This window comes from Saccopteryx bilineata, chromosome 4 (assembly GCF_036850765.1).
Source record: "Saccopteryx bilineata isolate mSacBil1 chromosome 4, mSacBil1_pri_phased_curated, whole genome shotgun sequence".
Classification (NCBI taxonomy): domain Eukaryota; kingdom Metazoa; phylum Chordata; class Mammalia; order Chiroptera; family Emballonuridae; genus Saccopteryx; species Saccopteryx bilineata.
In genome coordinates this window covers 262,309,547-262,333,205 of record NC_089493.1, presented here as the reverse complement: position 1 = coordinate 262,333,205, position 23,659 = coordinate 262,309,547, and the positions used below count along the sequence as shown (strand labels likewise).

General features: G+C 41.0%; 1 protein-coding gene across 1 annotated transcript; it reads right to left on the bottom strand.

The window, feature by feature from the left end:
• Nucleotides 1-2,020: 2,020 nt before the first annotated feature.
• Nucleotides 2,021-4,822, bottom strand: LOC136334300 (zinc-alpha-2-glycoprotein-like). The gene is made up of 2 exons (XM_066274331.1): nt 4,584-4,822; nt 2,021-2,601 (listed from the first exon to the last, which is right to left on the bottom strand). The coding sequence occupies exons 1-2, from the start codon at nt 4,657-4,659 to the stop codon at nt 2,297-2,299; spliced, it is 381 nt and encodes a 126-aa protein (XP_066130428.1). The 5' UTR covers nt 4,660-4,822; the 3' UTR covers nt 2,021-2,296.
• Between the last annotated feature and the right edge of the window lie 18,837 nt (nt 4,823-23,659).

Sequence of the window (23,659 nt, the reverse complement as noted above, 5' to 3'; positions counted from 1 at the left end):
GCTGCACAGAGCCATCCTCAGGGTCCATGGCAATGTGCTCAAACTAATCAAGTTTTGGCTGCAGGAGGGTAAGAGTTTGAGAGAGAGAAAGAGGGAAGGAAGGGGTGAAGAAGCAGATGGCCGCTTCTCCTTTGTGCCTTGACTGGGAATCAAAACCAGGACATCCACACTCCAGGCAGGTGGTGCTCTACCACTGAGCCAACTGGCCAGGGCCTTGGTTTGGTTAACTTTACCCATTTGATAATTATATTAGTCATTGTGATAGTTGTACTTGTTCTTGGGTTTTTCTATATAGTCCAACTATTTATGGTTACTGAACATGTATAATATAACTATAAATACTCTTTCTGTGGCTTATGTAAGTGTTATACTGGATGCCAAATACAGAAAAAATGAGACAGAAAGCAGAGCTTATATTATGATAGTTCACAGAATAGAAACGATGAAGAATTTTGTTTTGTTTTGTTTTGTTTTGTTTTTGTAATGAAGGCCATAAGACCTTACTGCTTCCCACTTTCCTTCCCTTTTTTTTGGGAAAAATTCAACCTCAACTCAGGTCCATGGTTGTAGTATTACCCCATATCCAATGGTCAACAAGACAACTTCAACACTGAGACTTCCTAGGATTGAGCTTCCTGGTACTGTGAGATCACACCATCCAAACAAGTTTGGTCATCCATGCATACTTTGTGTTGATTTATGACCAAAAATGAAAACTGTGAATGAAAAAAAGGGGGGAGATTCCAAGGAAAATAATGTCATAGGATGACCTGTTTATAAATTCCTCACAGGGCAGGACATGGTGAGTAGTCATGCTCCATGCCTATAAACTTCTTTGGTGAAAAGTTATAAGTGAGCCTTGTTCATTGTTCTTATGCATCTAGGTTAACACACCTCCGAAATATCAGAAGTAATAACCTTCAAAGGGGATATTAACTCTCAAGGAAGCACATAATCTTGTTAATGATCCTTTAATCTAATCCCTGCCTTGCTTTCTCTCACCTGCTTACATTTCTTTCTTATTTTCTTTTTCTTTCTTTTTATTTTAGCCAGAATAGAGAGAGAGAGATAGAGAGAGGAACAGGAATGGAGAGAGATGAGAAGTATCACCTCGTAGTTTCGTCACTTTAATTGTTCATTGATTGCTCTCCATATGTGTTTTGATGGGGGGTGGGGGTCTAATTGAGCCAGTGACCCCTTGCTCAAGCCAGAGACCTTGAGCTTAAAGCCAGTGATTATGGGATCATGTGTATAATCCCATGCTCAAGCTAGTGACCTTAGGGTTTCCAACCAGGGACCTCAGTGTCCAAAATTGATGCTCTATCAACTGTACCTCCACAAGTCAGGCACCTTTCTTATTTTCAGATGAATAAAAGTATCTTCAAAATTGTTATTCTCCAGAGCATTTGTGATCTTGCTCTATGGCATCTGTCAACAGTTTGTCTAAAATAAACTGTATAAAATTCTCTATAGGTATGAATAGTTTTTACATGCACAAACCTGTGTATGGTGGTGAGAGACTCAATTAAAAAACCTACTGACCACAAGAAATTCAATTAAAAATAAATAAATAAAATTATACAAGTTTTTCATGTCAAAAAAACTTCCAATTAAATGAATTTGGGTGAATCCAAGAATTCAAATGATTCTTGCCTGCCAGGGAGTGCATCCTGGAGGGATGAAGCCTCTCAAGTAGCCTATAGCTGTGTGTGGACCCGAAGGCCAGCTTGGTGTGGGAGAGCTGGAGTAGCTGGAGGAGAAGGCAGTGTCTCACGGGGGTAAGGGAATGCTGGGGAAACTGAGGTACAGAAGAGGCTTCAGATTGATTTATAAGAGTTGCAGAGTTCCATGGCCTCATAACTAGAGGGGACATCAGAAGTGGGTGCCTGAACAACACTCAAGACACCAGGTGGTCATACCAAACAACAGTGGGGACCCCAGGAAAAGACGGGCAGTGAACATTGCTTCCAACGGGTACCAAGATTTAAAAATGATTCAAATGCTTGGGGACAGGATGATTGATAAAATCGAGTGACATTTCTATAGCATCTAAAGTTTAATAATCTGACTTACTATGTTTGTCAGGCAAAGTGATTAGTGTTGATTAGATATCACAGATTAGATCATGGGAAACACTAAGGGGAAACACAACAGTGAGTCAGCTCAGTGACCAGCATTCAAGCCTGTGTCTCCAAATGCACCACCTGTCTGTTCTCTTCACAGCTTCTCCGGGTCTCGCCGATGGTGGTGATGGCCATTCTGAGCTCACCTCTGTCATGCCCTAGTGAAAGGGTGACTACTGGTTTCCAGATTCCTGCCCCTCATTCCATGGGACAACGAGGGGCTGGGCCAGGCTGCTGTGTTCCACGTGGCAGGAGTAGAGAGGTCTTTCCGAAGAGGGGACTTCCACCACCACCCAGTACAGGTAATTGCCATTTTCAGTGAGAAGACTGTCATTCTCCAACTCAGTCTCAACTACATTGCTTCCTCGAGTCCAGTACATACTAATTGGCTCTGGGTAAAAGCCGTTGACCGTGCACTTGAGGTACATGCTATGTCCTCCTGGGCCCACCTGGCTGGTGATTGACACAGAGGGATGACCTGTGGAGAGACACAGCATGGAGGTTGAGGGTCTAAAGTGGCTGGTTTCTCGCTCACATCTCCCCCCAGCCCCGGAGTCTGGGATGAGCAGAGCTCTCAGCTTTTACCTGCCTCATCAAGAAAACTTCCAGAGCAGAGAACTTGAGGCATTCCATGAGCCTTCCTTGCTGGATAGTGGAATACCCGTGTCTACTTTCTTGCCTCCCAGCACCCTCTGCCCACCCTCGTGCACTGACTACTGCAACTGAGAAATGTGAATGCTATGCATTGTTTTGTTTTTTCCCAAACCTCCAGTGGGCTTGATGGCTCCTGCCTCACCTAGTCTGAGCCCTGCTCCTGGATTCTGCCTGCTGCTGTGATTCAGACCTTTCTCTGCCCCCTCTCACAAGAACTTGTTTCTGATTAATTCTCTTTTTTCAACTTAGAAAGTAAAGATTTTATTGTTATTAGAGGGAGATAGAAGGAGAGGGAAGCATCAACTCATAGTTTCTCCTCGTATGTGCCTTGACCAGGCAAGCCTGAGGTTTGGAACCAGCAACCTCAGCACTCTAGGTTGTGGCTTTTCCCACTGCACCACCACAGGTCAGGCTCTGCTTAATATTTCAACCAAGGTGTCAGTTGTTTAAAGCAATCCTGCTCACACTTACTCATCTTCATCCTTTCTGGGCAGACATTTTATACACCTGCCTTCTCCCATCCGCCAAGCCAACAGGCATATCATAGAGAGAAATTGACTAGAATCCTCAGTTTATGACTTAGAATGGATCAGCAAAAGATAAGACCAGAATGGACCTTAGAATTGCCAAGCCTGTCCCAGCACTTTAGTGGGAGGTAGGAAGTGTTAGAGGGTGGGGCATTTTCATAATTAATTTTGAAATGGAATCCTGATCTAACTCTCATGGATGTTACTAATGTTAGGCCATATAGCAGGTTTCTAGTTTCAGTACTGAAGTTACTCTCAGTAATTAGTTTATACATGTGATTACCATTTTACTCAGTGGATGCTGAGTGAAGCAGATTACCCTCTGTTATGTGACTGGGCCTCCACTAATCAGTTGAAGGCCACAGAGAAGAGGCTGAGTTCTCCACAGGAAGCAGGAACTCTGCCTGCAGACTGCCTTTGGGCCCGAGATGGCAGCGTAATCTCTTCTCTGGTCTCCAGTGTGCTGACCTACCCTGTAGATTTCAGACTTCCCAGCCTCCACAATGGTTTTGAGTCGTATCCTTAAAATAAACCTCTCTTTCTGGCATATGCATGAGATTCATGCTTTCTCTCTGGAGAAATCTGACTAAATTCTACTACAATGTAGGATGTGATTAACAATCAAAATGTGATCAATTGTTATAAAACATATTCTTAATAGTTTGTTAGAAAATACTATAATTTTTAAACTTACACAGTTCTGTTTACATTTTTCATCCTGAAATATTGTATACTAAAATAATCCTCAGTACTCTGTCCTAAAATCTACTTTGGTTCTGCCCAAGCTCCAGCTGGCCTCCCAGGCCCAGTGTAGTAGCATCTCACTGTGGAGTGACAGAATCGGTCTGTTTCTAAAAGCTTGCTCAAGTTAATATGTTTTACAAGTGTTCTTTGGAGTTGTGTCTTTCTCCCTGAGGGTCAGACAGGTATGTCCTGCCACTGAAAGGAGGGAGGAACAAAGAGTTACACCTGTGTGGGCCTTGCTCTGTCCTGGCTGCATGACCCAGGACAGGTCACTTCACTTGTCCGGGTCTTAGTTTTGTTCATTTGTCTAATAAAAATTTAGGTTCTAATTCTTTAAGGCCTTATTTAGCATGAGTCCACAAACTCCCTAAATTCTTCTACAAGTGTATAATCTGTGTTAGTTGACAACCTCAAATAGCCATTCCTCCTGTACACTGGGAATCTTGGCTTCATCTGGGGCCCTCTCCCTGCCCACCTATCTCTTTCATTACCTCTTCTTTTCTTCTTTGTACGCAGCCCTTATTTCCCAACTCACCATTTTGGGTCTTCTGGGAGAATGCAGGACCCAGAACAAGCAGTAGAGACAGCAGGACAGGCACCATTGTGCTCATTTTGTCGGAGTGGAAGGTACTGTGCTTCTCTGTGTCCTGGAGCAGACTACTTGGAGAGAGTTCCAGTTATAGTTTTGGGAATGGCTGGCTTTGAGCCCTGTTCTGGTGAGTTAAATGCACAGGCCAATGAGAGTGCCAGGATGGGCTCCTCTCCCAACTGTGAGAAAACAGGATACACAGGCCAGGTTGGGCGGATGCTGTAATCAGTGGGTCTACAGACGGTCTGCCAGTGGGGAGTTCCGACAGCCAATCTGGTGTTTGGAGTTTGTCATGGGTCCACAGGTTTGTCCCCTTGTTGGCAGCAGCAAGTGCTTATAGGAATGGTTCTATGGTGTGGTTGGACCTGTGCTTCCCATGCCTAATTTTGAGTGTCTCCAATGATTCTGAAAAATAGCTGGTAAATAAATGCATTTCCTGCTTAAAATCAGATTAGGAATCTGTTTCATCAACTAATGATGTGACTGCTACTGAAATAGGGACAGGATGTTTTTAGGCAACAGTCACTCAGAGAAAGGGAAGATAGGGAACTAGGCTTGGTTATGGGGCCAGATTGGAGCTAAAGGCAGTTAAAAGCCCAATGTTGGGCATGGTCCTGCAGGTTGTGATAAACAGTGGAGGGTCAAACAGCTGCCTGAATCATCTATTTTGGTCAACTAGAATAAAATGCTCAGAAGGCAAATTTTTAGTTCCCAAGTAGCTGCTGCCATAGGACAGTGTGATGGGCTTGAGGAATTCAGGAAAAGAGTTTGGGATATTTGAGTCCATAAGTGCTGAAAAGCTTAAAGAAATACACAGTAAATCAAAAGTAAAATTATCAATTCAAAGTACAACCTGAAAACCAGGAAATTTCTCATACAGCAGAAGAATTCTTTTGTCTCTTCTAGTTCTAAGGACAAAACAGATGTAAACCTAATAGTGCCTAGTGATTAAAACAAGGTTTCATAACTCATTCACAAAAGCCTAAAACGTCTAATAGTCAAGTGTGACCGAGACATTCCTACAAATCTTGTACAATTGTTACTTACAATGGGGGACAAGAGGTCTGGAGAACAAACCAAAGTGTGGAATGGCATCAAGAAAGGCTACATGAGAGATGTTGTGCTTGGGCAGGAGATCGAACAGGTATAGAATTTCTTCTGGCAGAGGAGAATATTTTCTAAGGAATAGTTATGGTATTTGTCATGTTCCTTTTTATTTCCCTTATACTTATACCAGTGCCTGGTGTAAAAGGAGATAGTATACATTTTTTAAAATTTTTACTTTATTTTTTTAATGAGAGATACAAATGAGGAGAGACAGGGGCAGACAGACAAGAAGGGAGAGAAATGAGAAGCATCAACTCATAGTTACTTCACTTTAGTTGTTCATTGATTGCTTTCTCATATGAGCCTTGACCAGTGGGCGGGGGAACTACAGCTGAGCCAGTGATTCCTTGCTCAAGAAAGTGACTTTGGGCTCAAGCCAGCGACCTTGAGCTCAAGCCAGGGACTTTGGGCTCAAGCCAGAGACCATGGGGTCATGTGTATAATCCCATGCTGAAGCCAGTGACCCCATGCTCAAGCTGGTGAGCTTGTGCTCACACCAATGAGCCCGCACTCAAACCGTTGACCTTGGCATTTTGAACCTGGGTCCTCAGTGTCCCCGGCTGACATTCTATTCACTGCGCCACAGCCTGGTCAAGTAGAGACAGTAAACACTTATAAAAATAGGTGAATGGATAAATGAGCAAAACTGAAAAAGAGACAATGCCAGACTTCTCATAAGGTCACGGAGGACAAGTTGATAGAAACAGGTTTTAGATAGCAGACTGAGGGGAAGAGTTGTGTAGTGAAAAAATCAAAAGAAAGTTGGAGGTAGAATCTATAGGACCCTCATTCAATGAGTATCTCGCTCTTCGATTAATGAGGCAGATTTCACTACTGTGCGTTTTCCCTCATGGCCTGTCTTCTCTGCATACCCCATTCCTCTAAGGGTCATCAGTTCTTAGCCTTCTGTACATCTACATCCTTGACAGCTATTCTCAAGATAAATTTTATTTAAATATTTTTTAGAAACTGTTTAATCATTTTTTTTCTTTCAAGATAATTTTGTATGATTTTTTATTTTATTTTTTTGTGACTGAGAGAGACAGAGAGGGACAGACAGTCTGGAAGGGAGAGAGATGAGAAGCATCAATTCTTTGTTGTGGCACCTTAGTTGTTCATTGATTGCTTTTTCATATGTGTCTTGACCGGGGGTCTACAGCAGAGTGAGTGACCTCTTGCTCACACCAGCGACCTTGGGCTTAAAGTGGTGAGCCTTGCTCAAACCAGATGAGCGTGTGCTCAAGCTGGCTACCCTGGGGTTTCAAACCTGGGTCCTCCGCATCCCAGTCTGATGTTCTATTCACTGCGCCACTGCCTGGTCAGGCTCACGATAATTTTGAATGCATAAGTAAAAACATGGAAGATACAGAGGAAGCTACTCCTATGGAAATTCATGTCTTTTCACATGCCCCTATGGGCCATTGGACTGTTGGCAGCCCCTCTACCCCTCAAACAGAGCAGGATGCTATTTTAAAGTGACTGTCTGAGGAATTGTGAAGAAGTAGGTAATTTGTGACAATGAAGTCCTCCTGGCGTGGGGCTTCCTGAAGTTACAGTGGTAGGTAGTCCTGCCTGCAGAGGAAGCTGTAGGTGATTTTATTTGGGTGGGCAGAAAGTGACCGAGGATGGACCCACATTTGGTTCTCCAGGCCCCTGCCTCCTCTCTGATGTGACTAGTCGATGCCTATGGCCCAATCCCAAATTCAGGTCACTTTCCTGTCAAGGCCTTGTGACCCTCCCGTCTCATCTGCCTCTGCCTTCCTGGTCAATAACAATCTTTCTACCTTTTCTTGGCCAATTATCTTCAGTCTTCACACCTCCTCTGAAATCAGAATCCCTCTGTGGGGGGTGTTCTCTGTGCCTTCTCCTCCTGCCCCACACCTGGCCAGGACTCAGGTCTTCTGAGCTTTCCTCCCTCTCATCCGGATGGGCCCCTCATTCCTGTCATGGGCTGGGTGTGATCCAACATTCCTATCTTTACTGGCCCTGGCCACTAACTTGGATTCTGGGTTTTCTCATTCATCTGAGATTTTTGTCTGATGAAGTTTTCTTATTTTTTTTCAAAGTGTCATAATATTTTGAAGTATTAATTGTACATCGTTGCCTCTTAACTATTTTAATTTTTCTTCCCTGCAGGCCTCCTTATGTTCAGACAGGACATTATTCTGCCCCAGGGAAGGGGGATGTGGATTTCATTTCAAGAAGCTGTTTCTTAGCTTTGATTTTGAAATTGAAGTACCAAATGAAAAAGTATAATCCTTAAATTAAGGCTTTGAGAAAGATAAGAGAGTTAGCTCAGCATTCTGAAGGCTCAGCTTAGGGGGTAGAGTTTGGATAATTTGGAGTACATGTCATTAATGTTATTAATGTGATCAATTGTTATAAAACTCATATTTTGACAGTCTACATATGTAATGAATTCAAAACCTGCATAGTTTAGCTTATTTTTCTTCATTTTGTTTGCCCCTCAACCCCCCAAAAAGGGCCTCATTGTCAGTCTTAGAATTGACTGGTTCTTCCCAAGCTCCCCATGGGCTTCTCTCCCAGATACTTGCCTTCCAGGCCACTGTCATAGCCTGTGGGGTGAGGGCATGGATGTCCTTCAGGAATCATCCCTCCAGGTAACCTGCCTTCACACTTTCCCCTTAGGGTTTCTGTCTCTTTCCCTGGGGGTCAGACAGGTACATCTAGTCACTGGAAAAAAAGAAGAAACAAAAAGTTCCACGTGTGTGATTCTTACTCTGTCCTGGGAATGTGACCCTAGGTAAGGTCACTTTGTTTTTCTGGGTCTTGGTTTTGCTCATCTGTATACTAAAATTTTTTAAAATTATTATTCTTTGAGGTCTGATTTAGAATAAGTCCAGAGGCTTCTTGAATCCTTCTGGAAGAGTGTGAGCTGAGTTAGTTCAGGGCTTCAACAGCCTTTCCCACTGTACACTGGGAGTTATAGCTCCATTAGGGGCATTTCTCCCGTCATCCCATTCATCACCTCTCCTCCATTCTTCTCTACAGCTAGCCTTTGTTTCCACACTCAGCAGCTTGGGTCTCCAAGGGCACTTCAGGACCCAGAGGAATAGCAGGGACAGTAGGAAAGTCACTATTGTGCTCATGGTTCTTGACTAGAGGTTTCTCAACTTTCTGAGGTCCAGGAGCATGGAGCAGTCTATTTGGAGACAGAGCCAGGTGTTGTTTTGGGAATGGCTGGCTTTGAGCCCTGCCAGATGAGGTGAATGCACAGGTGAGAGTGCCAGGATGGGCTCCTCACCTGACTGAGAAAACAAGATATTAGTCCTAGCTGGGCAGATGTCTGCTTATTGAGTCTAAGACCTGGGATAGGTGATCTGGGGTTGTGACCTTGTCCAGCGCTTCCATGCTGTGGCTTTTATTGTTTCTGTTGGCAGCAGCATGTTATTATAGGACGGGTTCCATGGTGTGGTTTGGCCTATATTTCTTCTGCCTAATTTGAGTGTGGGTTCTTCAGGCTCTCCACTGATTCAAGAAGAAACCTGTAAATAAATTTATTTTCTGCTTAAAGTTGGAATAAGAATTTGTTTCTACAACAGATTTAATGATGTGACTCTACTGAAATGGGGAAAGGACTGTCTTAAAGCAACATACTAGAAGGGAAATGGAGGAATGAAAACCAGATTTGATTATAGAACCATATATGAGCTAAAGCCAATGAAAACACAAATATCTTGGGGATGTTCTTACAGACCTGAATATGCAGTGGAGGGAGAAACTGCTCATTTAGTTAGGCCTTGTCAACTAAACATAATGGTCGTTGAAGGCAAAATTTTAGTTTCTAAGAGGCTGCTAGTATCAGACAGTGTGAAGGCCTTGACAATTCAAGGACTAAATCTGGGATGGTTGTCTGATCAGTGGAAGCATAGTAGATAGAACATTGACCTGGGATGCTGAGCATCCAGGTTTGAACACTGAGGTTACCGCCTTGAATGCAAGCTTGCCTGCTTGAGCATGGTCTTGCCAGCTTGAGGGTTGGATCATCAACATCATCTCATGGTCACTAGTTTGAGCTCAAAGGTTGCTGGCTTAAAGTCCAAGGTTACTGTCTTGAACCCAATATTGCTGATTTGAGCAAGGGGTCACTGGCTCACCTTGATCCCTCCAGTCAAGGCACATATGAGAAGCAATCAATGAACAACTAAGGTGTCACAGCTATGAGCTGATGCTTCCCATCTCTCTCTCTCTCTCACTCTCTCTCTCTCAAAAAAAAATTCTAGGATAGTTAATTCTACAAGTGCTGAAAAGATTAAAAAAAACAAACAAAATCAAAACCAGAAGTTATTGACTCAAGCAGAGTCTGAACACCAGGCAATTCCTATTATGGTGCAGAAAGAATATTTTATCTTCTCTAGTTGTGCAAATAAAATGGATGAAACTTAATAATGCCTAATGTTTAAAACCTAAGAACAAAAAATGAGCTTTCATAACTTATATACAAAAACCTAAAAAAATCAATAAGCAACTATGACCAAGACACTCTTACCTATCTTATACAATTGTAATATGATGAGTGTAGGCAAGAGCTTCATTAGAGAAGGAAGTCAAGTGTGAAATGGCATTGGCAAAGGCTTCACAAGAAATGTAAACAGGGATAAAATTTCTGTTTGCACCTAAGGGCAAATTTTATAAGAATAGGGCTGGTGTGTGCCATGTTCATTTCTCTGTCCCTAGCAATAGTCCATTTCCTGGCAGAAAGAAGACAATGAATAAACATTTACAAAAATAGATCAATGGGGCCCTGGCCGGTTGGCTCAGTGGTAGACCGTCGACCTGGTGTGCGGGGGACCCGGGTTCGATTCCCGGCCAGGGCACATAGGAGAAACGCCCATTTGCTTCTCCACCCCCACTCCCTCCTTCCTCTCTGTCTCTCTCTTCCCCTCCCGCAGCCAAGGCTCCATTGGAGCAAAGATGGCCCGGGCGCTGGGGATGGCTCCTTGGCCTCTGCCCCAGGCGCTAGAGTGGCTCTGGTCACGGCAGAGCGGCGCCCCGGAGGGGCAGAGCATCGCCCCCTGGTGGGCAGAGTGTCGCCCCTGGTGGGCGTGCCCGGTGGATCCTGGTCGGGAGCATGCGGGAGTCTGTCTGACTGTCTCTCCCCGTTTCCAGCTTCAGAAGAAAAAAAAATAGATCAATGGGTGAATGAACAAAAACCAAAAAGGACATCACCAGACCTATCTGAGAGTCTCTTTCAAACTTAGTGGATATAGAGTTCAGTAAGAAGATTGAGGTGTTGGGCAGGTTGCGTGGTATATATTCAGAAGGGATATAGAGAATTTTAAGAACTATTATCTGGAAAAACCAATTTTGAACTAAACTAAGAGGACTCTTCAACCAAGGAACACTGAAGAAGCCACACTGAGACTGGTAGAAAAAGCGGAAACACGGAGAGGGCTGCCCAGCTCCCCAGAGCTAATGGCAGCTGGAAGAGACTCACATGTCTGTGAGTTTAGCAGAGTGGGGAGGGTCCTCAACCCCAGGTACAAAGCCCCAGCCTGCAGCTCCAGAGACTAGAAGAGGAATATGAACAGTATTTAGCTGGAAACAAGACAGGATACTGTTTGTGAGAAAGAGACAGATTTCTCAGACCCAGGATTCTTCTTAAAGGGACTGTGCAGAACACCTCTCTCACAACCACTCACCCGGGGCTCTGGGGGACAGGGAGAGAGGAGAAGACCGGAATAGCAGGAAGAGAGTGTAATCTAGGAGGTACAGGGAGAAACATTTTGAGAGACAGCCACCCTAACCTCTAGGACGAGTCACTCCCCAAATCTGAAGCAAATATTTCCCCTGGAAACAGCAATACCAGCAAAGGGAAGCAGGACGCCAGCCAAACAAGCTCTCCAGTGGCACTCAGAGCAGAGTTACTTAGAAGGAGAAGCTTCGGGACTACAATAGTGAGTGTTAGGGCCTGAGCTGCAGTGCCCCCACACACATGGCTGAAGGCTTGCTGGGAGGGCGGGTGGTGGTGGGATGTGGAAACGTGGTTCTGTCGGCAGGAGTGGAAGCCTGCTGGCCACCACTGGGCCCAGGTGTGAGCTCAGTCTTGCCCGGCTGGGGAGGAGTAGGCATGCAAAAGTGGTCAAGCCCAGCTGTGGGCCACCTGTAATCCAGCCTGAGGGAGAAGGGCAGGAACCCTGGAAGGGGTGAAGACCTGCCCTGGAGCAAGGGGGCAGGAGCACAGCCTTGTCCCTCCCATGGAACCAAGGCTTGTGGCCTGACTTGGGAGCAGGCTCCTCCAGTGGGGGTGGAGCCAAAACCCCAGAACTGGCAGAGTTCCGCTACTGAGAGTGGGCATGCAGTTCCGCCTGGCCTGTGGAGCCAAGGTTTGTAGCCATCCCATGAGCGAGCTTCTCCTGCAAGGGCAAGGCGGAACCCTGGAAAGAGGCGGGGATCCGCAGCTGAGTAAAGGTGCTCGCCACTGCCCTCAGGGCCAAGCATAAAGCCACCCACAGGGCTGGGGCCAAGGCCAAGGCCAAGGCCACCAAGGCTTGTACACCTGAGCATGTGATCACAGCCACTCCCATGAAGGAGAGGTGAAAACAAGAGGAACAGCCCCAATGGCAGGCATCAGCAATGCCCATACCCAAATGCCCTAGGCAGCAACAGCAGAGTGGGTGGCGGACCTGCAGAGAGATTATACCTAGGGAACAGAGGCCACACCCAGTGGACTCCAGTGGCCAAGACATTCTTTTACACAAAGAAGATGAAAAGACAGAGAAATGCAACACAAATGAATCAAGAGAAATCCCAAAAAAAGGACCTGAATGAATCAGATATAACCAAATTACCAGATATAGAGTTTAAAATTACGATTGTTAGGGTGCTCAAAGATATTAAACAACAATAGATGGTCATTACGAACACCTAAATAAAGAGATAGCAAATATAAAAACGGACATTGAAATAATAAAAACGAAACAGTCAGAAATGACAAATACAATATCAGAAATGAAGAACACAATGGAAGGAATTAAAGCAGGATGGATGAAGCTGAGAATCGAATCAGCGAGTTAGAGGACATGATAAATAAAGGCATAGAAGTAGAGCAGAAAAAAGAAAAGAAACTCAAAAACCCTGAGGAAACTCTAAGAGAGCTCTGTGACAACATGAAGAGAAATAACATCTGCATCATAGGGGATCCTGAAGAAGAAGAGAAAGAACAAGGGATAGAGACTATGTTCAAGCATATCATAGCTGAAAACTTCCCTCAATTAAGGCAGGAAAACATCTCACATGTTCAGGAAGCACAGAGAACTCCATTAAAGAGAAACCCAAAGAAAGCAACACCAAGACACATCATAATTAAAATACCAAAGCTAAGTGATAAAGAGAAAATATTAAAACCTGCTAGAGAAAAAAAAACTATTACCTACAAAGGAGCCCCCATAAGAATGACTTCGGACTTCTCAACAGAAACACTTGAGGCCAGAAGGGAACGGCAAGAAATATTCAAGGTAATGCAGATTAAGAGCCTACAACCAAGACTACTTTATCCAGCAAGGCTATCATTTAAAATTGAAGGAGAAATAAAAAGCTTTTCAGACAAAAAAAACCCCCCAAAACTCAAGGAATTCACTATAGCCAAACCAAGGCTGCAAGAAATGCTAAGGAGCCTGTTGTAAACAGATCAAAGGAGAAAAACAATATAGCAAAACAGGAATACAATTTTAAAGAATAAAATGGCAATAAACAATTACATATCAAAAATAACCTTAAATGTAAATGGATTAAATGATCCGATCAAAAGACATAGGGTAGTTGCATGGATAAGAAAATGAGACCCAAGAAATAAAACCACATGTATATAGTCAAATAATTTTTGATAAAGGGGCCAAGAACATACAATGGAGAAAAGAAAGCCTCTTCAATAAATGGTGCTGGGAAAACTGGAAAGCCACATGCAAAAGAATGAAACTGGACTACAGTTTGTCCTCCTGTACTAAAATTAACTTAAAATGGATCAAAGATCTAAACATAAGACCTGAAACAATAAAGTACATAGAAGAAGACATAGGTACTAAACTCATGGACCTGGGTTTTAAAGAGCATTTTATGAATTTGACTCCAATGGCAAGAGAAGTGAAGGCAAAAATTAATGAATGGGACTACATCAGACTAAGAAGTTTTTGCTCAGCAAGAGAAACTGATAACAAAATAAACAGAAAGCCAACTAAATGGGAAATGATATTTTCAAACAACAGCTCAGATAAGGGCCTAATATCCAAAATATACAAAGAACTCATAAAACTCAACAATAAACAAACAAACAATCCAATAAAAAAAGGGGAAGAGGACATGAACAGACACTTCTCCCAGGAGAAAGTACAAATGGCCAACAGATATATGAAAAGATGCTCATCTTCTTTAGTTATTAGAGAAATGCAAATCAAAACTGCAATGAGATACCACCTCACACCTGTTAGATTAGCTATTATTAACAAGACAGGTAATAGCAAATGCTGGAGAGGCTGTGGAGAAAAAGGAACCCTCATACACTGTTGGTGGGAATGTAAAGTAGTACAACCATTATGGAAGAAAGTATGGTGGTTCCTCAAAAAACTGAAAATAGAACTACCTTATGACCCAGCAATCCCTCTACTGGGTATATACCTCAAAAACTCAGAAACATTGATACGTAAAGACACATGCAGCCCCATGTTTATTGCAGCATTGTTCACAGTGGCCAGGACATGGAAACAACCAAAAAGCCCGTCAATAGATGACTGGATAAAGAAGATGTGGCACATATACACTATGGAATACTACTCAGCCATAAGAAATGATGACATCGGATCATTTACAGCAAAATGGTGGGATCTTGATAACATTATACGAAGTGAAATAAGTAAATCAGAAAAAAAACAGGATCTGCATTATTCCATACGTAGGTGGGATATAAAAGTGAAACTAAGAGACATTGATAAGAGTGTGGTGGTTACAGGGGGAGAGGGGAAAGGGAGAGGGAAAGGAGGAGGGGGAGGGGCACAAAGAAAACTAGATAGAAGGTGACAGAGGACAATCTGACTTTGGGTGATGGGTATGCAACATAATTGAAAGACAAGATAACCTGGACTTGTTGATCTTTGAATATATGTAACCTGATTTATTGATGTCGCCCATTAAAAAAATAAAATAAAAAAAAAAAAAAAAAAAAAGAAAACTGGACCCGTACACATGCTGTCTACAAGTGACACACCTTAAAACAAAAGATGCACATAGACTGAAGATAAAAGGATGAAAAAAAATATTTCACGCAAATGGAAATGAAAAAAAAGCTGGGGTAGCAATACTTATATCAGACAAAATGGACTTTACAACAAAGACTATAGTAAGAGATAAAGAAGGTCACTACATAATGATAAAGGGAGCAATCCAACAGGAAGACATAACCATTATAAATATCTATGCACTTAATACAGGAGCACCTAAATATATAAAGCACTTTGATGGATTTAAAGGGCGAGATCAACAGCAATACTATAATAGTAGGTAATTTCAATACCCCACTTACATCACTAGATAGATCCTCAAGAAAGAAAATTAACAAAGAAACAGCAGACTTAAAGGACATACTAGATCAACTTGATATAATAGATATATTCAGAACCTTTCACCCTAAAGCAGCAGAATATACATTCTTTTCAAGTGCTCATGGTACATTCTCCAGGATAGATCACATGTTAGGGCACAAAAGTGGTCTCAACAAATTTAAGAAGATTGAAATCATATCGAGCATTTTCTCTGATCACAATGGCATGAAACTAGAAATCAACCACAACAGAAAAACTGAAAATACTCAAACACTTGGAAACTAAATAGCACATTATTAAGCAATGAATGGGTAAACAATTAGATCAAAGAAGAAATAAAAAAATTCCTAGAAACGAACGATAATAAACATACATCAACTCAAAATTTATGAGACACAGCAAAAGCAGTCTTGAGAGGGAAGTTCATAGCATTACAGGCATACCTCAAGAAGCTAGAAAAAGCTCAAATAAACAACTTGACCCTACATCTAAAAGATCTAGAAAATGAACAGCAAGTAAAGCCCAGATCTAGTACAAGGAAGGAAATAATAAAGATCAGAGCAGAAATAAATGACATAGAGGCTAAAGAAACAATACAGAGGATCAATGAAACCAGGAGCTGGTTCTTTGAAAAGGTAAACAAGATCAATGAACCTTTAACCAGACTCACCAAGCAAAAAAGAGAGAGAGGACTCAAATAAATAAAATTAGAAACGAGAGTGGAGAAATAACAACTGACACAACAGAAATAGAAAATATTGTAAGAAAATACTATGAAGAACTGTATGCCAAAAAACTAGACAACCTAGATGAAATGGACAAATTCCTTGAAACATATCATCTTCCAAAAATTAATCTGGAAGAATCAGAAAACCTAAACAGACCGATTACAACAAATGAGATTGAAACAGTTATCAAAAAACTGCCAACAAAGAAAAGTCCTGGGCCTGATGGTTTCACAAGTGAATTCTACCAAATATTCAAAGAACTAACTCCTATCTTTCTCAAGCTATTTCAAAAAATTCAAGAGGACGGAAGACTTCTAAGTTCCTTTCATGAGGCGAGCATAATTCTGATTCCAAAACCAGGCAAAGACAACACAAACAAAGAAAATTATAAGCCAATATCCCTTATGAATTTAGATGCTAAAATTCTCAACAAAATATTAGCAAACCAGATCCAGCAATATGTTAAAAAAATCATACACCATGATCAAGTGGGATTTATTCTTGGGAGGCAAGGCTGGACAATATTTGCAAATCAATCAATGTGATTCATCACATAAATAAAAGGAAGGAGAAAAACCACATGATAATTTTAATAGATGCAGAAAAAGCATTTGATAAAATCCAGTACCCATTCATGGTCAAAATTCTCAGCAAAGTGGGAATACAGGGAACATACCTCAACATGATAAAGGCCATCTATGACAAACCCACAGCCAATGTCATACTCAATGGGTAAAATTTAAAAGCAATCCCCTTAAGATCAGGAAGAAGGCAGGGGTGCCCCCTTTCACCACTCTTTTTCAACATAGTTCTGGAAGTCCTAGCCACAGCAATCAGACAAGAAAAAGAAATAAAAGGCATCCAAATTTGAAAAGAAATAGTAAAACTATCATTATTTGCAGATGATATGATATTGTATATAGAAAACCCTAAAGTCGCAGTAAAAAAAAACTACTAGACCTGATAAATGAATTCAGCAAGACGGCAGGATATAAAATTAATACTCAGAAATCAGAGGCATTTTTATACACTAACAATGAACTGTCAGAAAGAGAAATTAAGGAAGCAATACCCTTTACCATTGCAACCAAAAAAATAAAGAACCTAGGAATAAATTTAACCACAGAGATTAAAGACTTGTACTCAGAAAAGTATAAAACATTGATAAAAGAAATTAGGGAAGATACAAACAAGTGAAAGCATATACTGTGCTCATGGTTCGGAAGAATTAACATCATTAAAATGTCTATATTAGTGACGTCACGGAAATGGCGCCGTGAGCAGCGCGTCCGACAGCTCTCCCCTAAATCACAACAAATTTATCAACTAGAAACAGAAAAATTTATCCTCGGAGCATTCCGGAGTTCCACACAAACTGATAGCGAAAGGACTGTTATCACTTGAATCTGAGAGATGAGAGTGTGGAGGAATCTACCACAGGGACGTTCTTTCAAACCACAAGGAAGTGCGCCTGTGGTGAGTCAGACCATATACTTGGGAACCGTGAGCCGCCGCGAGCGGCCGACGCGAGCCGCCACCTCGAGCCACCGCGAGCCGCCGCGAGCAGCCGCACGCGCGCCCGGTCCGGCTGAGCACCGCTGACGTTCCCAGCAGCCCGCACACTGCGAGTGGGGGTCGCCGGCCACCGGTGCCCGGAGCGCCCCATTCGCGCGCGTGCTTTGGGCATTCCACGTGCCCAGGGCGCCCTGCTGGCCCGCACACCCAGGGGGCTCCATTATCCTGCGCCTGGTGCGGTCCAGCCACCAGCGGCGAGGCGAGCGGGAGAGGCTTGGGAGATTCTCTCCGTGGGCGGGGCACCTCACCCAGCCATTCAAGCTAACAATCAAGCGTTGGGGGAGGGGCGCGTGCAGGCAGCCTAAAATACCTTCGGAAGCACAGCTGCGACCCAATCACTGAAATTAGCTTAACCCATAAAATCTGCGCACCCTCGGTTCTAATTGATAAGATCTCTCTATTCAGCAATCCAAGACAAGAGGTGTGATATTTTTTAGTGCCTCTCGCTAAAGGGGCGGGGCCAACTTCTGATTGATAGAGCCTCCATATTCAGGGATAAACGCTAACAAGAAGGACTTGGCAGATAATAAGGTCTATACTACACTAGTCGTAAGCAGAGACTAGTGCCTCTTCTTCCCTGCAAAAACAGGCTACAAAGCGTGGAAAGCCTGGGTTGAGAGGTCCAACTAAATGATAGGCGCTGAACAGTCACCTTGACAACAATTGACTCCCACCCCCGCCTGATTACACTGGAGGCCCTGACTGTCAGAGCCTTTCCCAAAGCCTTGCACTGAGTGGGGATAGAGTGGGGATTTCCCAGCTCTTTGAGCCTCTTACTCCCCAGGCAGAAGCAGTTGCAGCCTTATAGCTGGATCACCAGACTGCTAATTCAGAAAGGGGGGACTAGGAGAGAGAATCCAGGAAAGCAAACTCTCTCATCGTTGGACCCTGCAAACGCCAACAAGCCTTTACTTCCAGCAAGACTAAAGCCAATTATATGACATTGCCATAGAATCCCATCAACTGCAAATCCCTACCTAAGAGTGACACAGGGGCAGAGCCTGGGGTACAGAGTCACCGACCAGGAAGAGGGAGAGAAAAGAAAAAGGAAGAAGTTAACCTCTCAAAATCAAGAAAAACCCACAGACTTTACAACTTGATCCACTAATTTTTTTTTGTTGTTGTTTGTTTCTTCTATCTTTTTGCCTTTATTTCCTCCACCTCGGTCCTTCTATTCTCTGCCCATCTTATGCTTCCTCTTTCTTAAACTACATTACCCATGAGTGTTGCATTTTATTTTTCTTCTTCATCCTCACCCTCCTTTAAGGTTATACTCCAAAACACTTAACTCTCACTCTCTCCTCTTTTGTTGTTTTTTTTTTGTCTTGCTTTATTTTGTTTTTTTTCTCTTCCTATTTTATTTCTTCCTTCATTTTTCTCTTTTTCTTATTTTTTCCTTTCTATTCGTTTTTTCTTTTCTCATTTTACTTTCCTCCCATATAATCCTCAATCACGAACAAATTAGTTAATTTGGGACTCAAGGCTTTTTTTTTTGGCTTTATTTCTCTTTTTTGCTTTTGTTTTTATTTTTTTTTCTTGTTTGTTTATTTTTGTGGCATTTGGGTCATCCCAACCCAAGGTCTCCATTGTATTTAGTATTCGCTCCATTTAATACAACAGATTTTTACTTATTATTTTTATTTTTTCTTCTTTATTATTCTTTTTTGGTCCCTTTTTCTGGTTCCCTCTTATCCCTCTCATTATATCTCTTAGTTGACCATCACTTACAAGCAAATCATCTTATGCTTGTCTAAGATTTTCTTCCTTTTTTTTTTTTTTTTTTTTGCGTTTAGTAGGTCCCTACTCCCTTTTTTTTTGCCCCTTGAACTCTACACCCCAAATCAGGCCCTCCATTATAGGCACGATATTTCCCTGAGGAGGGGAGAGGAGGGAAAGAGAAGAGAGAAAAAAAGGGGGAAATAATAAATTATTACAGTTTTTTTTTGTGGGGCGTTTTACCTTTTTTTTTTTCTTTTTACCCTTTATTAATTCTAATTAGTGCTATCAATAAGACCACCCTCAGATGCCGATAAGAAAGAGGATATCGAATATTATGGATACAAAAGAAAGAGAGGTAACACAAATAGATGTGGAAAAATCTATGGAGAAAAGACTTAACATATTGGAAGCCTTGGAGCTAAATGACAGAGAATTTAAAATAGAAATCTTAAAAATACTCAGAGATATACAAGAAAACACAGAAAGGCAATATAGGGAGATAAGAAAACAACTCAATGAACACAAAGAATATATTACCAAGGAAATCGAAACTATAAAAACAAATCAAACAGAAATGAAAAACTCAATTCACGAGCTGAAAAACGAGGTAACAAGCTTAGCTAACAGAACAGCCCAGATTGAAGATAGGATTAGTGAAATAGAAGACAAACAACTTGAGGCACAACAGAGAGAAGAAGAAAGAGACTCAAAAATAATAAAAAATGAGAAAGCCCTACAGGAATTGTCTGACTCCATCAGAAAGAATAACATAAGAATAATAGGTATATCAGAGGGAGAAGAGAAAGAAAATGGAATGGAGAATATACTCAAACAAATAGTAGACGAGAACTTCCCAAGCCTGTGGAAGGAACTAAAGCCTCAAATTCAAGAAGCAAACAGAACACCAAGTTTTCTTAACCCCAACAAACCCACTCCAAGGCACATCATAATAAAGATGACACAAACCAATGACAAAGAAAAAATTCTCAAGGCAGCCAGGGAAAAGAAGAGTACAACATATAAAGGAAGGCCTATTAGATTATCATCAGATTTCTCAGCAGAAACTCTACAAGCTAGAAGAGAGTGGACCCCAATATTTAAAGCCCTGAAAGAGAGGAACTTTCAGCCAAGAATACTATACCCATCAAAGCTATCCTTCAAGTATGAAGGAGATATAAAAACATTCACAAATACAGAAAAGATGAGAGAATTTATCAACAGAAAGCCCCCACTCCAGGAAATACTAAAGGGGGTTTTCCAACCAGATTCAAAGAACAAAAGAACACAACACCACAAGTAACAGCTCCACCAAGAACACAATAAAACCAAACTTAAACTGTGACAACAAAGGAAAAAAAGGGGGGAGAGGATGGAGATTAACAGTAGCAAAGGATGATGAAGTGCAGAAATACTTATAAGATAGGGTACTACAATGAATATGGTAGGTACCCTTTTCATTACTTAATGGTAACCACCCTTAAAAAAACCACCACAAAAACACTTGACTTAAAAAAGGTAGCAACAGAGAAAAGAAGTATGGAATACAAACAAACAAAAACAAATGATAGAAAAACAAAAGAGAAGAATCAAACTAGATACAAAACTAACAGAAAGCAATTTATAAAATGGCAGTAGGGAACCCACAAGTGTCAATAATTACACTAAATGTAAATGGATTAAACTTACCAATAAAAAGACACAGAGTAGCAGAATGGATTAAAAAAGAAAATCCAACTATATGCTGCCTACAAGAAACACATCTAAGCAACAAGGATAAAAACAAATTCAAAGTGAAAGGCTGGAAAACAATACTCCAAGCAAACAACACCCAAAAAAAAGCAGGCGTAGCAATACTCATATCTAATAATGCTGACTACAAGACAGAAAAAGTACTCAGAGACAAAAATGGTCATTTCATAATGATTAAGGGGAAGTTGAATCAAGAAGACATAACAATCCTTAATATATATGCACCAAACCAAGGAGCACCAAAATATATAAGACAGCTACTTATTGACCTTAAAACAAAAACTAACAAAAATACAATCATACTTGGAGACCTCAATACACCGCTGACGGCTCTAGATCGGTCATCCAAACAGAGAATCAATAAAGATATAGTGGCCTTAAACGAAATACTAGAACACCTGGATATGATAGACATCTACAGGACACTTCATCCCAAAGCGACAGAGTATACATTTTTCTCTAGTGTACATGGAACATTCTCAAGAATTGACCATATGTTGGGCCACAAAGACAATATCAGCAAATTTAGAAAAATTGAAATTGTACCAAGCATATTTTCTGATCATAAAGCCTTGAAACTAGAATTCAACTGCAAAAAAGAGGGGGGAAAACCCACAAAAATGTGGAAACTAAACAACATACTTCTAAAAAATGAATGGGTCAAAGAAGAAATAAGCGCAGAAATCAAAAGATATATACAGACAAATGAAAATGAAAATACGACATATCAGAATCTCTGGGATGCAGCAAAAGCAGTAATAAGAGGAAACTTCATATCACTTCAGGCCTATATGAACAAACAAGAGAGAGCCCACGTGAACCACTTAACTTCACACCTTAAGGAAATAGAAAAAGAAGAACAAAGACAACCCAAAACCAGCCGAAGAAAGGAGATAATAAAAATCAGAGCAGAAATAAATGAAATAGAGAATAGAAAAACTATAGAAAAAATCAATAAAACAAGGAGCTGGTTCTTTGAAAAGATCAACAAAATTGACAAACCCTTGGCAAGACTCACCAAGGAAAAAAGACACAGGACTCAAATAAATAAAATCCAAAATGAAAGAGGAGAGATCACCACAGACATCATAGATATACAAAGAATTATTGTAGAATACTATGAAAAATTATATGCCACCAAATACAACAATCTAGAAGAAATGGATAAATTCCTAGAACAATACAACCTTCCTAGACTGAGTCATGAAGAAGCAGAAAGCCTAAACAGACCAATCAGCAGGGAGGAAATAGAAAAAACTATTAAAAATCTCCCCAAAAATAAAAGTCCAGGCCCAGACGGTTATACTAGTGAATTCTATCAAATATTCAAAGAAGACTTGGTTCCTATTCTACTCAAAGTCTTCCAAAAAATTGAAGAAGAAGCTATACTTCCAAACACATTTTATGAGGCCAACATAACCCTCATACCAAAACCTGGCAAGGACTGCACAAAAAAAGAAAACTACAGACCAATATCTCTAATGAATACAGATGCTAAAATACTAAACAAAATACTGGCAAACCGAATACAACAACATATTCAAAAAATAATACATCATGATCAAGTGGGATTCATCCCAGAATCTCAAGGATGGTTCAACATACGCAAAACGGTTAACGTAATACACCATATCAACAAAACAAAGAACAAAAACCACATGATCTTATCAATAGATGCAGAAAAGGCTTTTGATAAAATACAACACAATTTTATGTTTAAGACTCTCAACAAAATGGGTATAGAAGAAAAATATCTCAACATGATAAAGGCCATATATGATAAACCATCAGCCAACATCCTATTAAACGGCATAAAACTGAGGACTTTCTACCTTAAATCAGGAACAAGACAGGGTTGTCCACTCTCTCCACTCTTATTCAACGTGGTGCTAGAAGTTCTGGCCAGAGCAATCAGACAAGACAAAGAAATAAAAGGCATCCATATTGGAAAAGAAGAAGTAAAGCTATCACTTTTTGCTGATGATATGATCCTATACATCAAAAACCCGAAGGACTCCACAAAAAGATTATTAGAAACAATAAACCAATACAGTAAGGTTGCAGGATACAAAATTAACATACAAAAGTCCATAGCCTTTCTATATGCCAACAATGAAATATTAGAAAATGAACTCAAAAAAATAATCCCCTTCACGATTGCAACAAAAAAAATAAAATACCTAGGAATAAACATAACAAAGAATGTAAAGGACCTATATAATGAAAATTACAAAGCATTGTTAAGGGAAATCGAAAAAGATACAATGAGATGGAAAAATATTCCTTGTTCTTGGATAGGAAGAATAAATATAATCAAGATGGCCATATTACCCAAAGCAATATACAAATTTAATGCAATTCCCATCAAAATCCCTATGAGATTTTTTAAAGAAATGGAACAAAAAATCATCAGATTTATATGGAACTATAAAAAACCCCGAATAGCCAAAACAATCCTAAGGAAAAAGAATGAAGCTGGGGGCATTACAATACCTGACTTTAAACTATATTATAGGGCCACGATAATCAAAACAGCATGGTATTGGCAAAAAAATAGACACTCAGACCAATGGAACAGAATAGAAAGCCC

What these genes read in the sequence shown, in the direction of transcription:
- LOC136334300 (XM_066274331.1), bottom strand. Translation starts at nt 4,659, where the DNA reads ATGAGCACAATGGTGCCTGTCCTGCTGTCTCTACTGCTTGTTCTGGGT. An exon ending in CTCCCAGAAGACCCAAAATG is followed by an intron (nt 2,602 to 4,583) that starts GTGAGTTGGGAA and finishes GTCTCTCCACAG; the next exon opens with GTCATCCCTCTGTGTCAATC.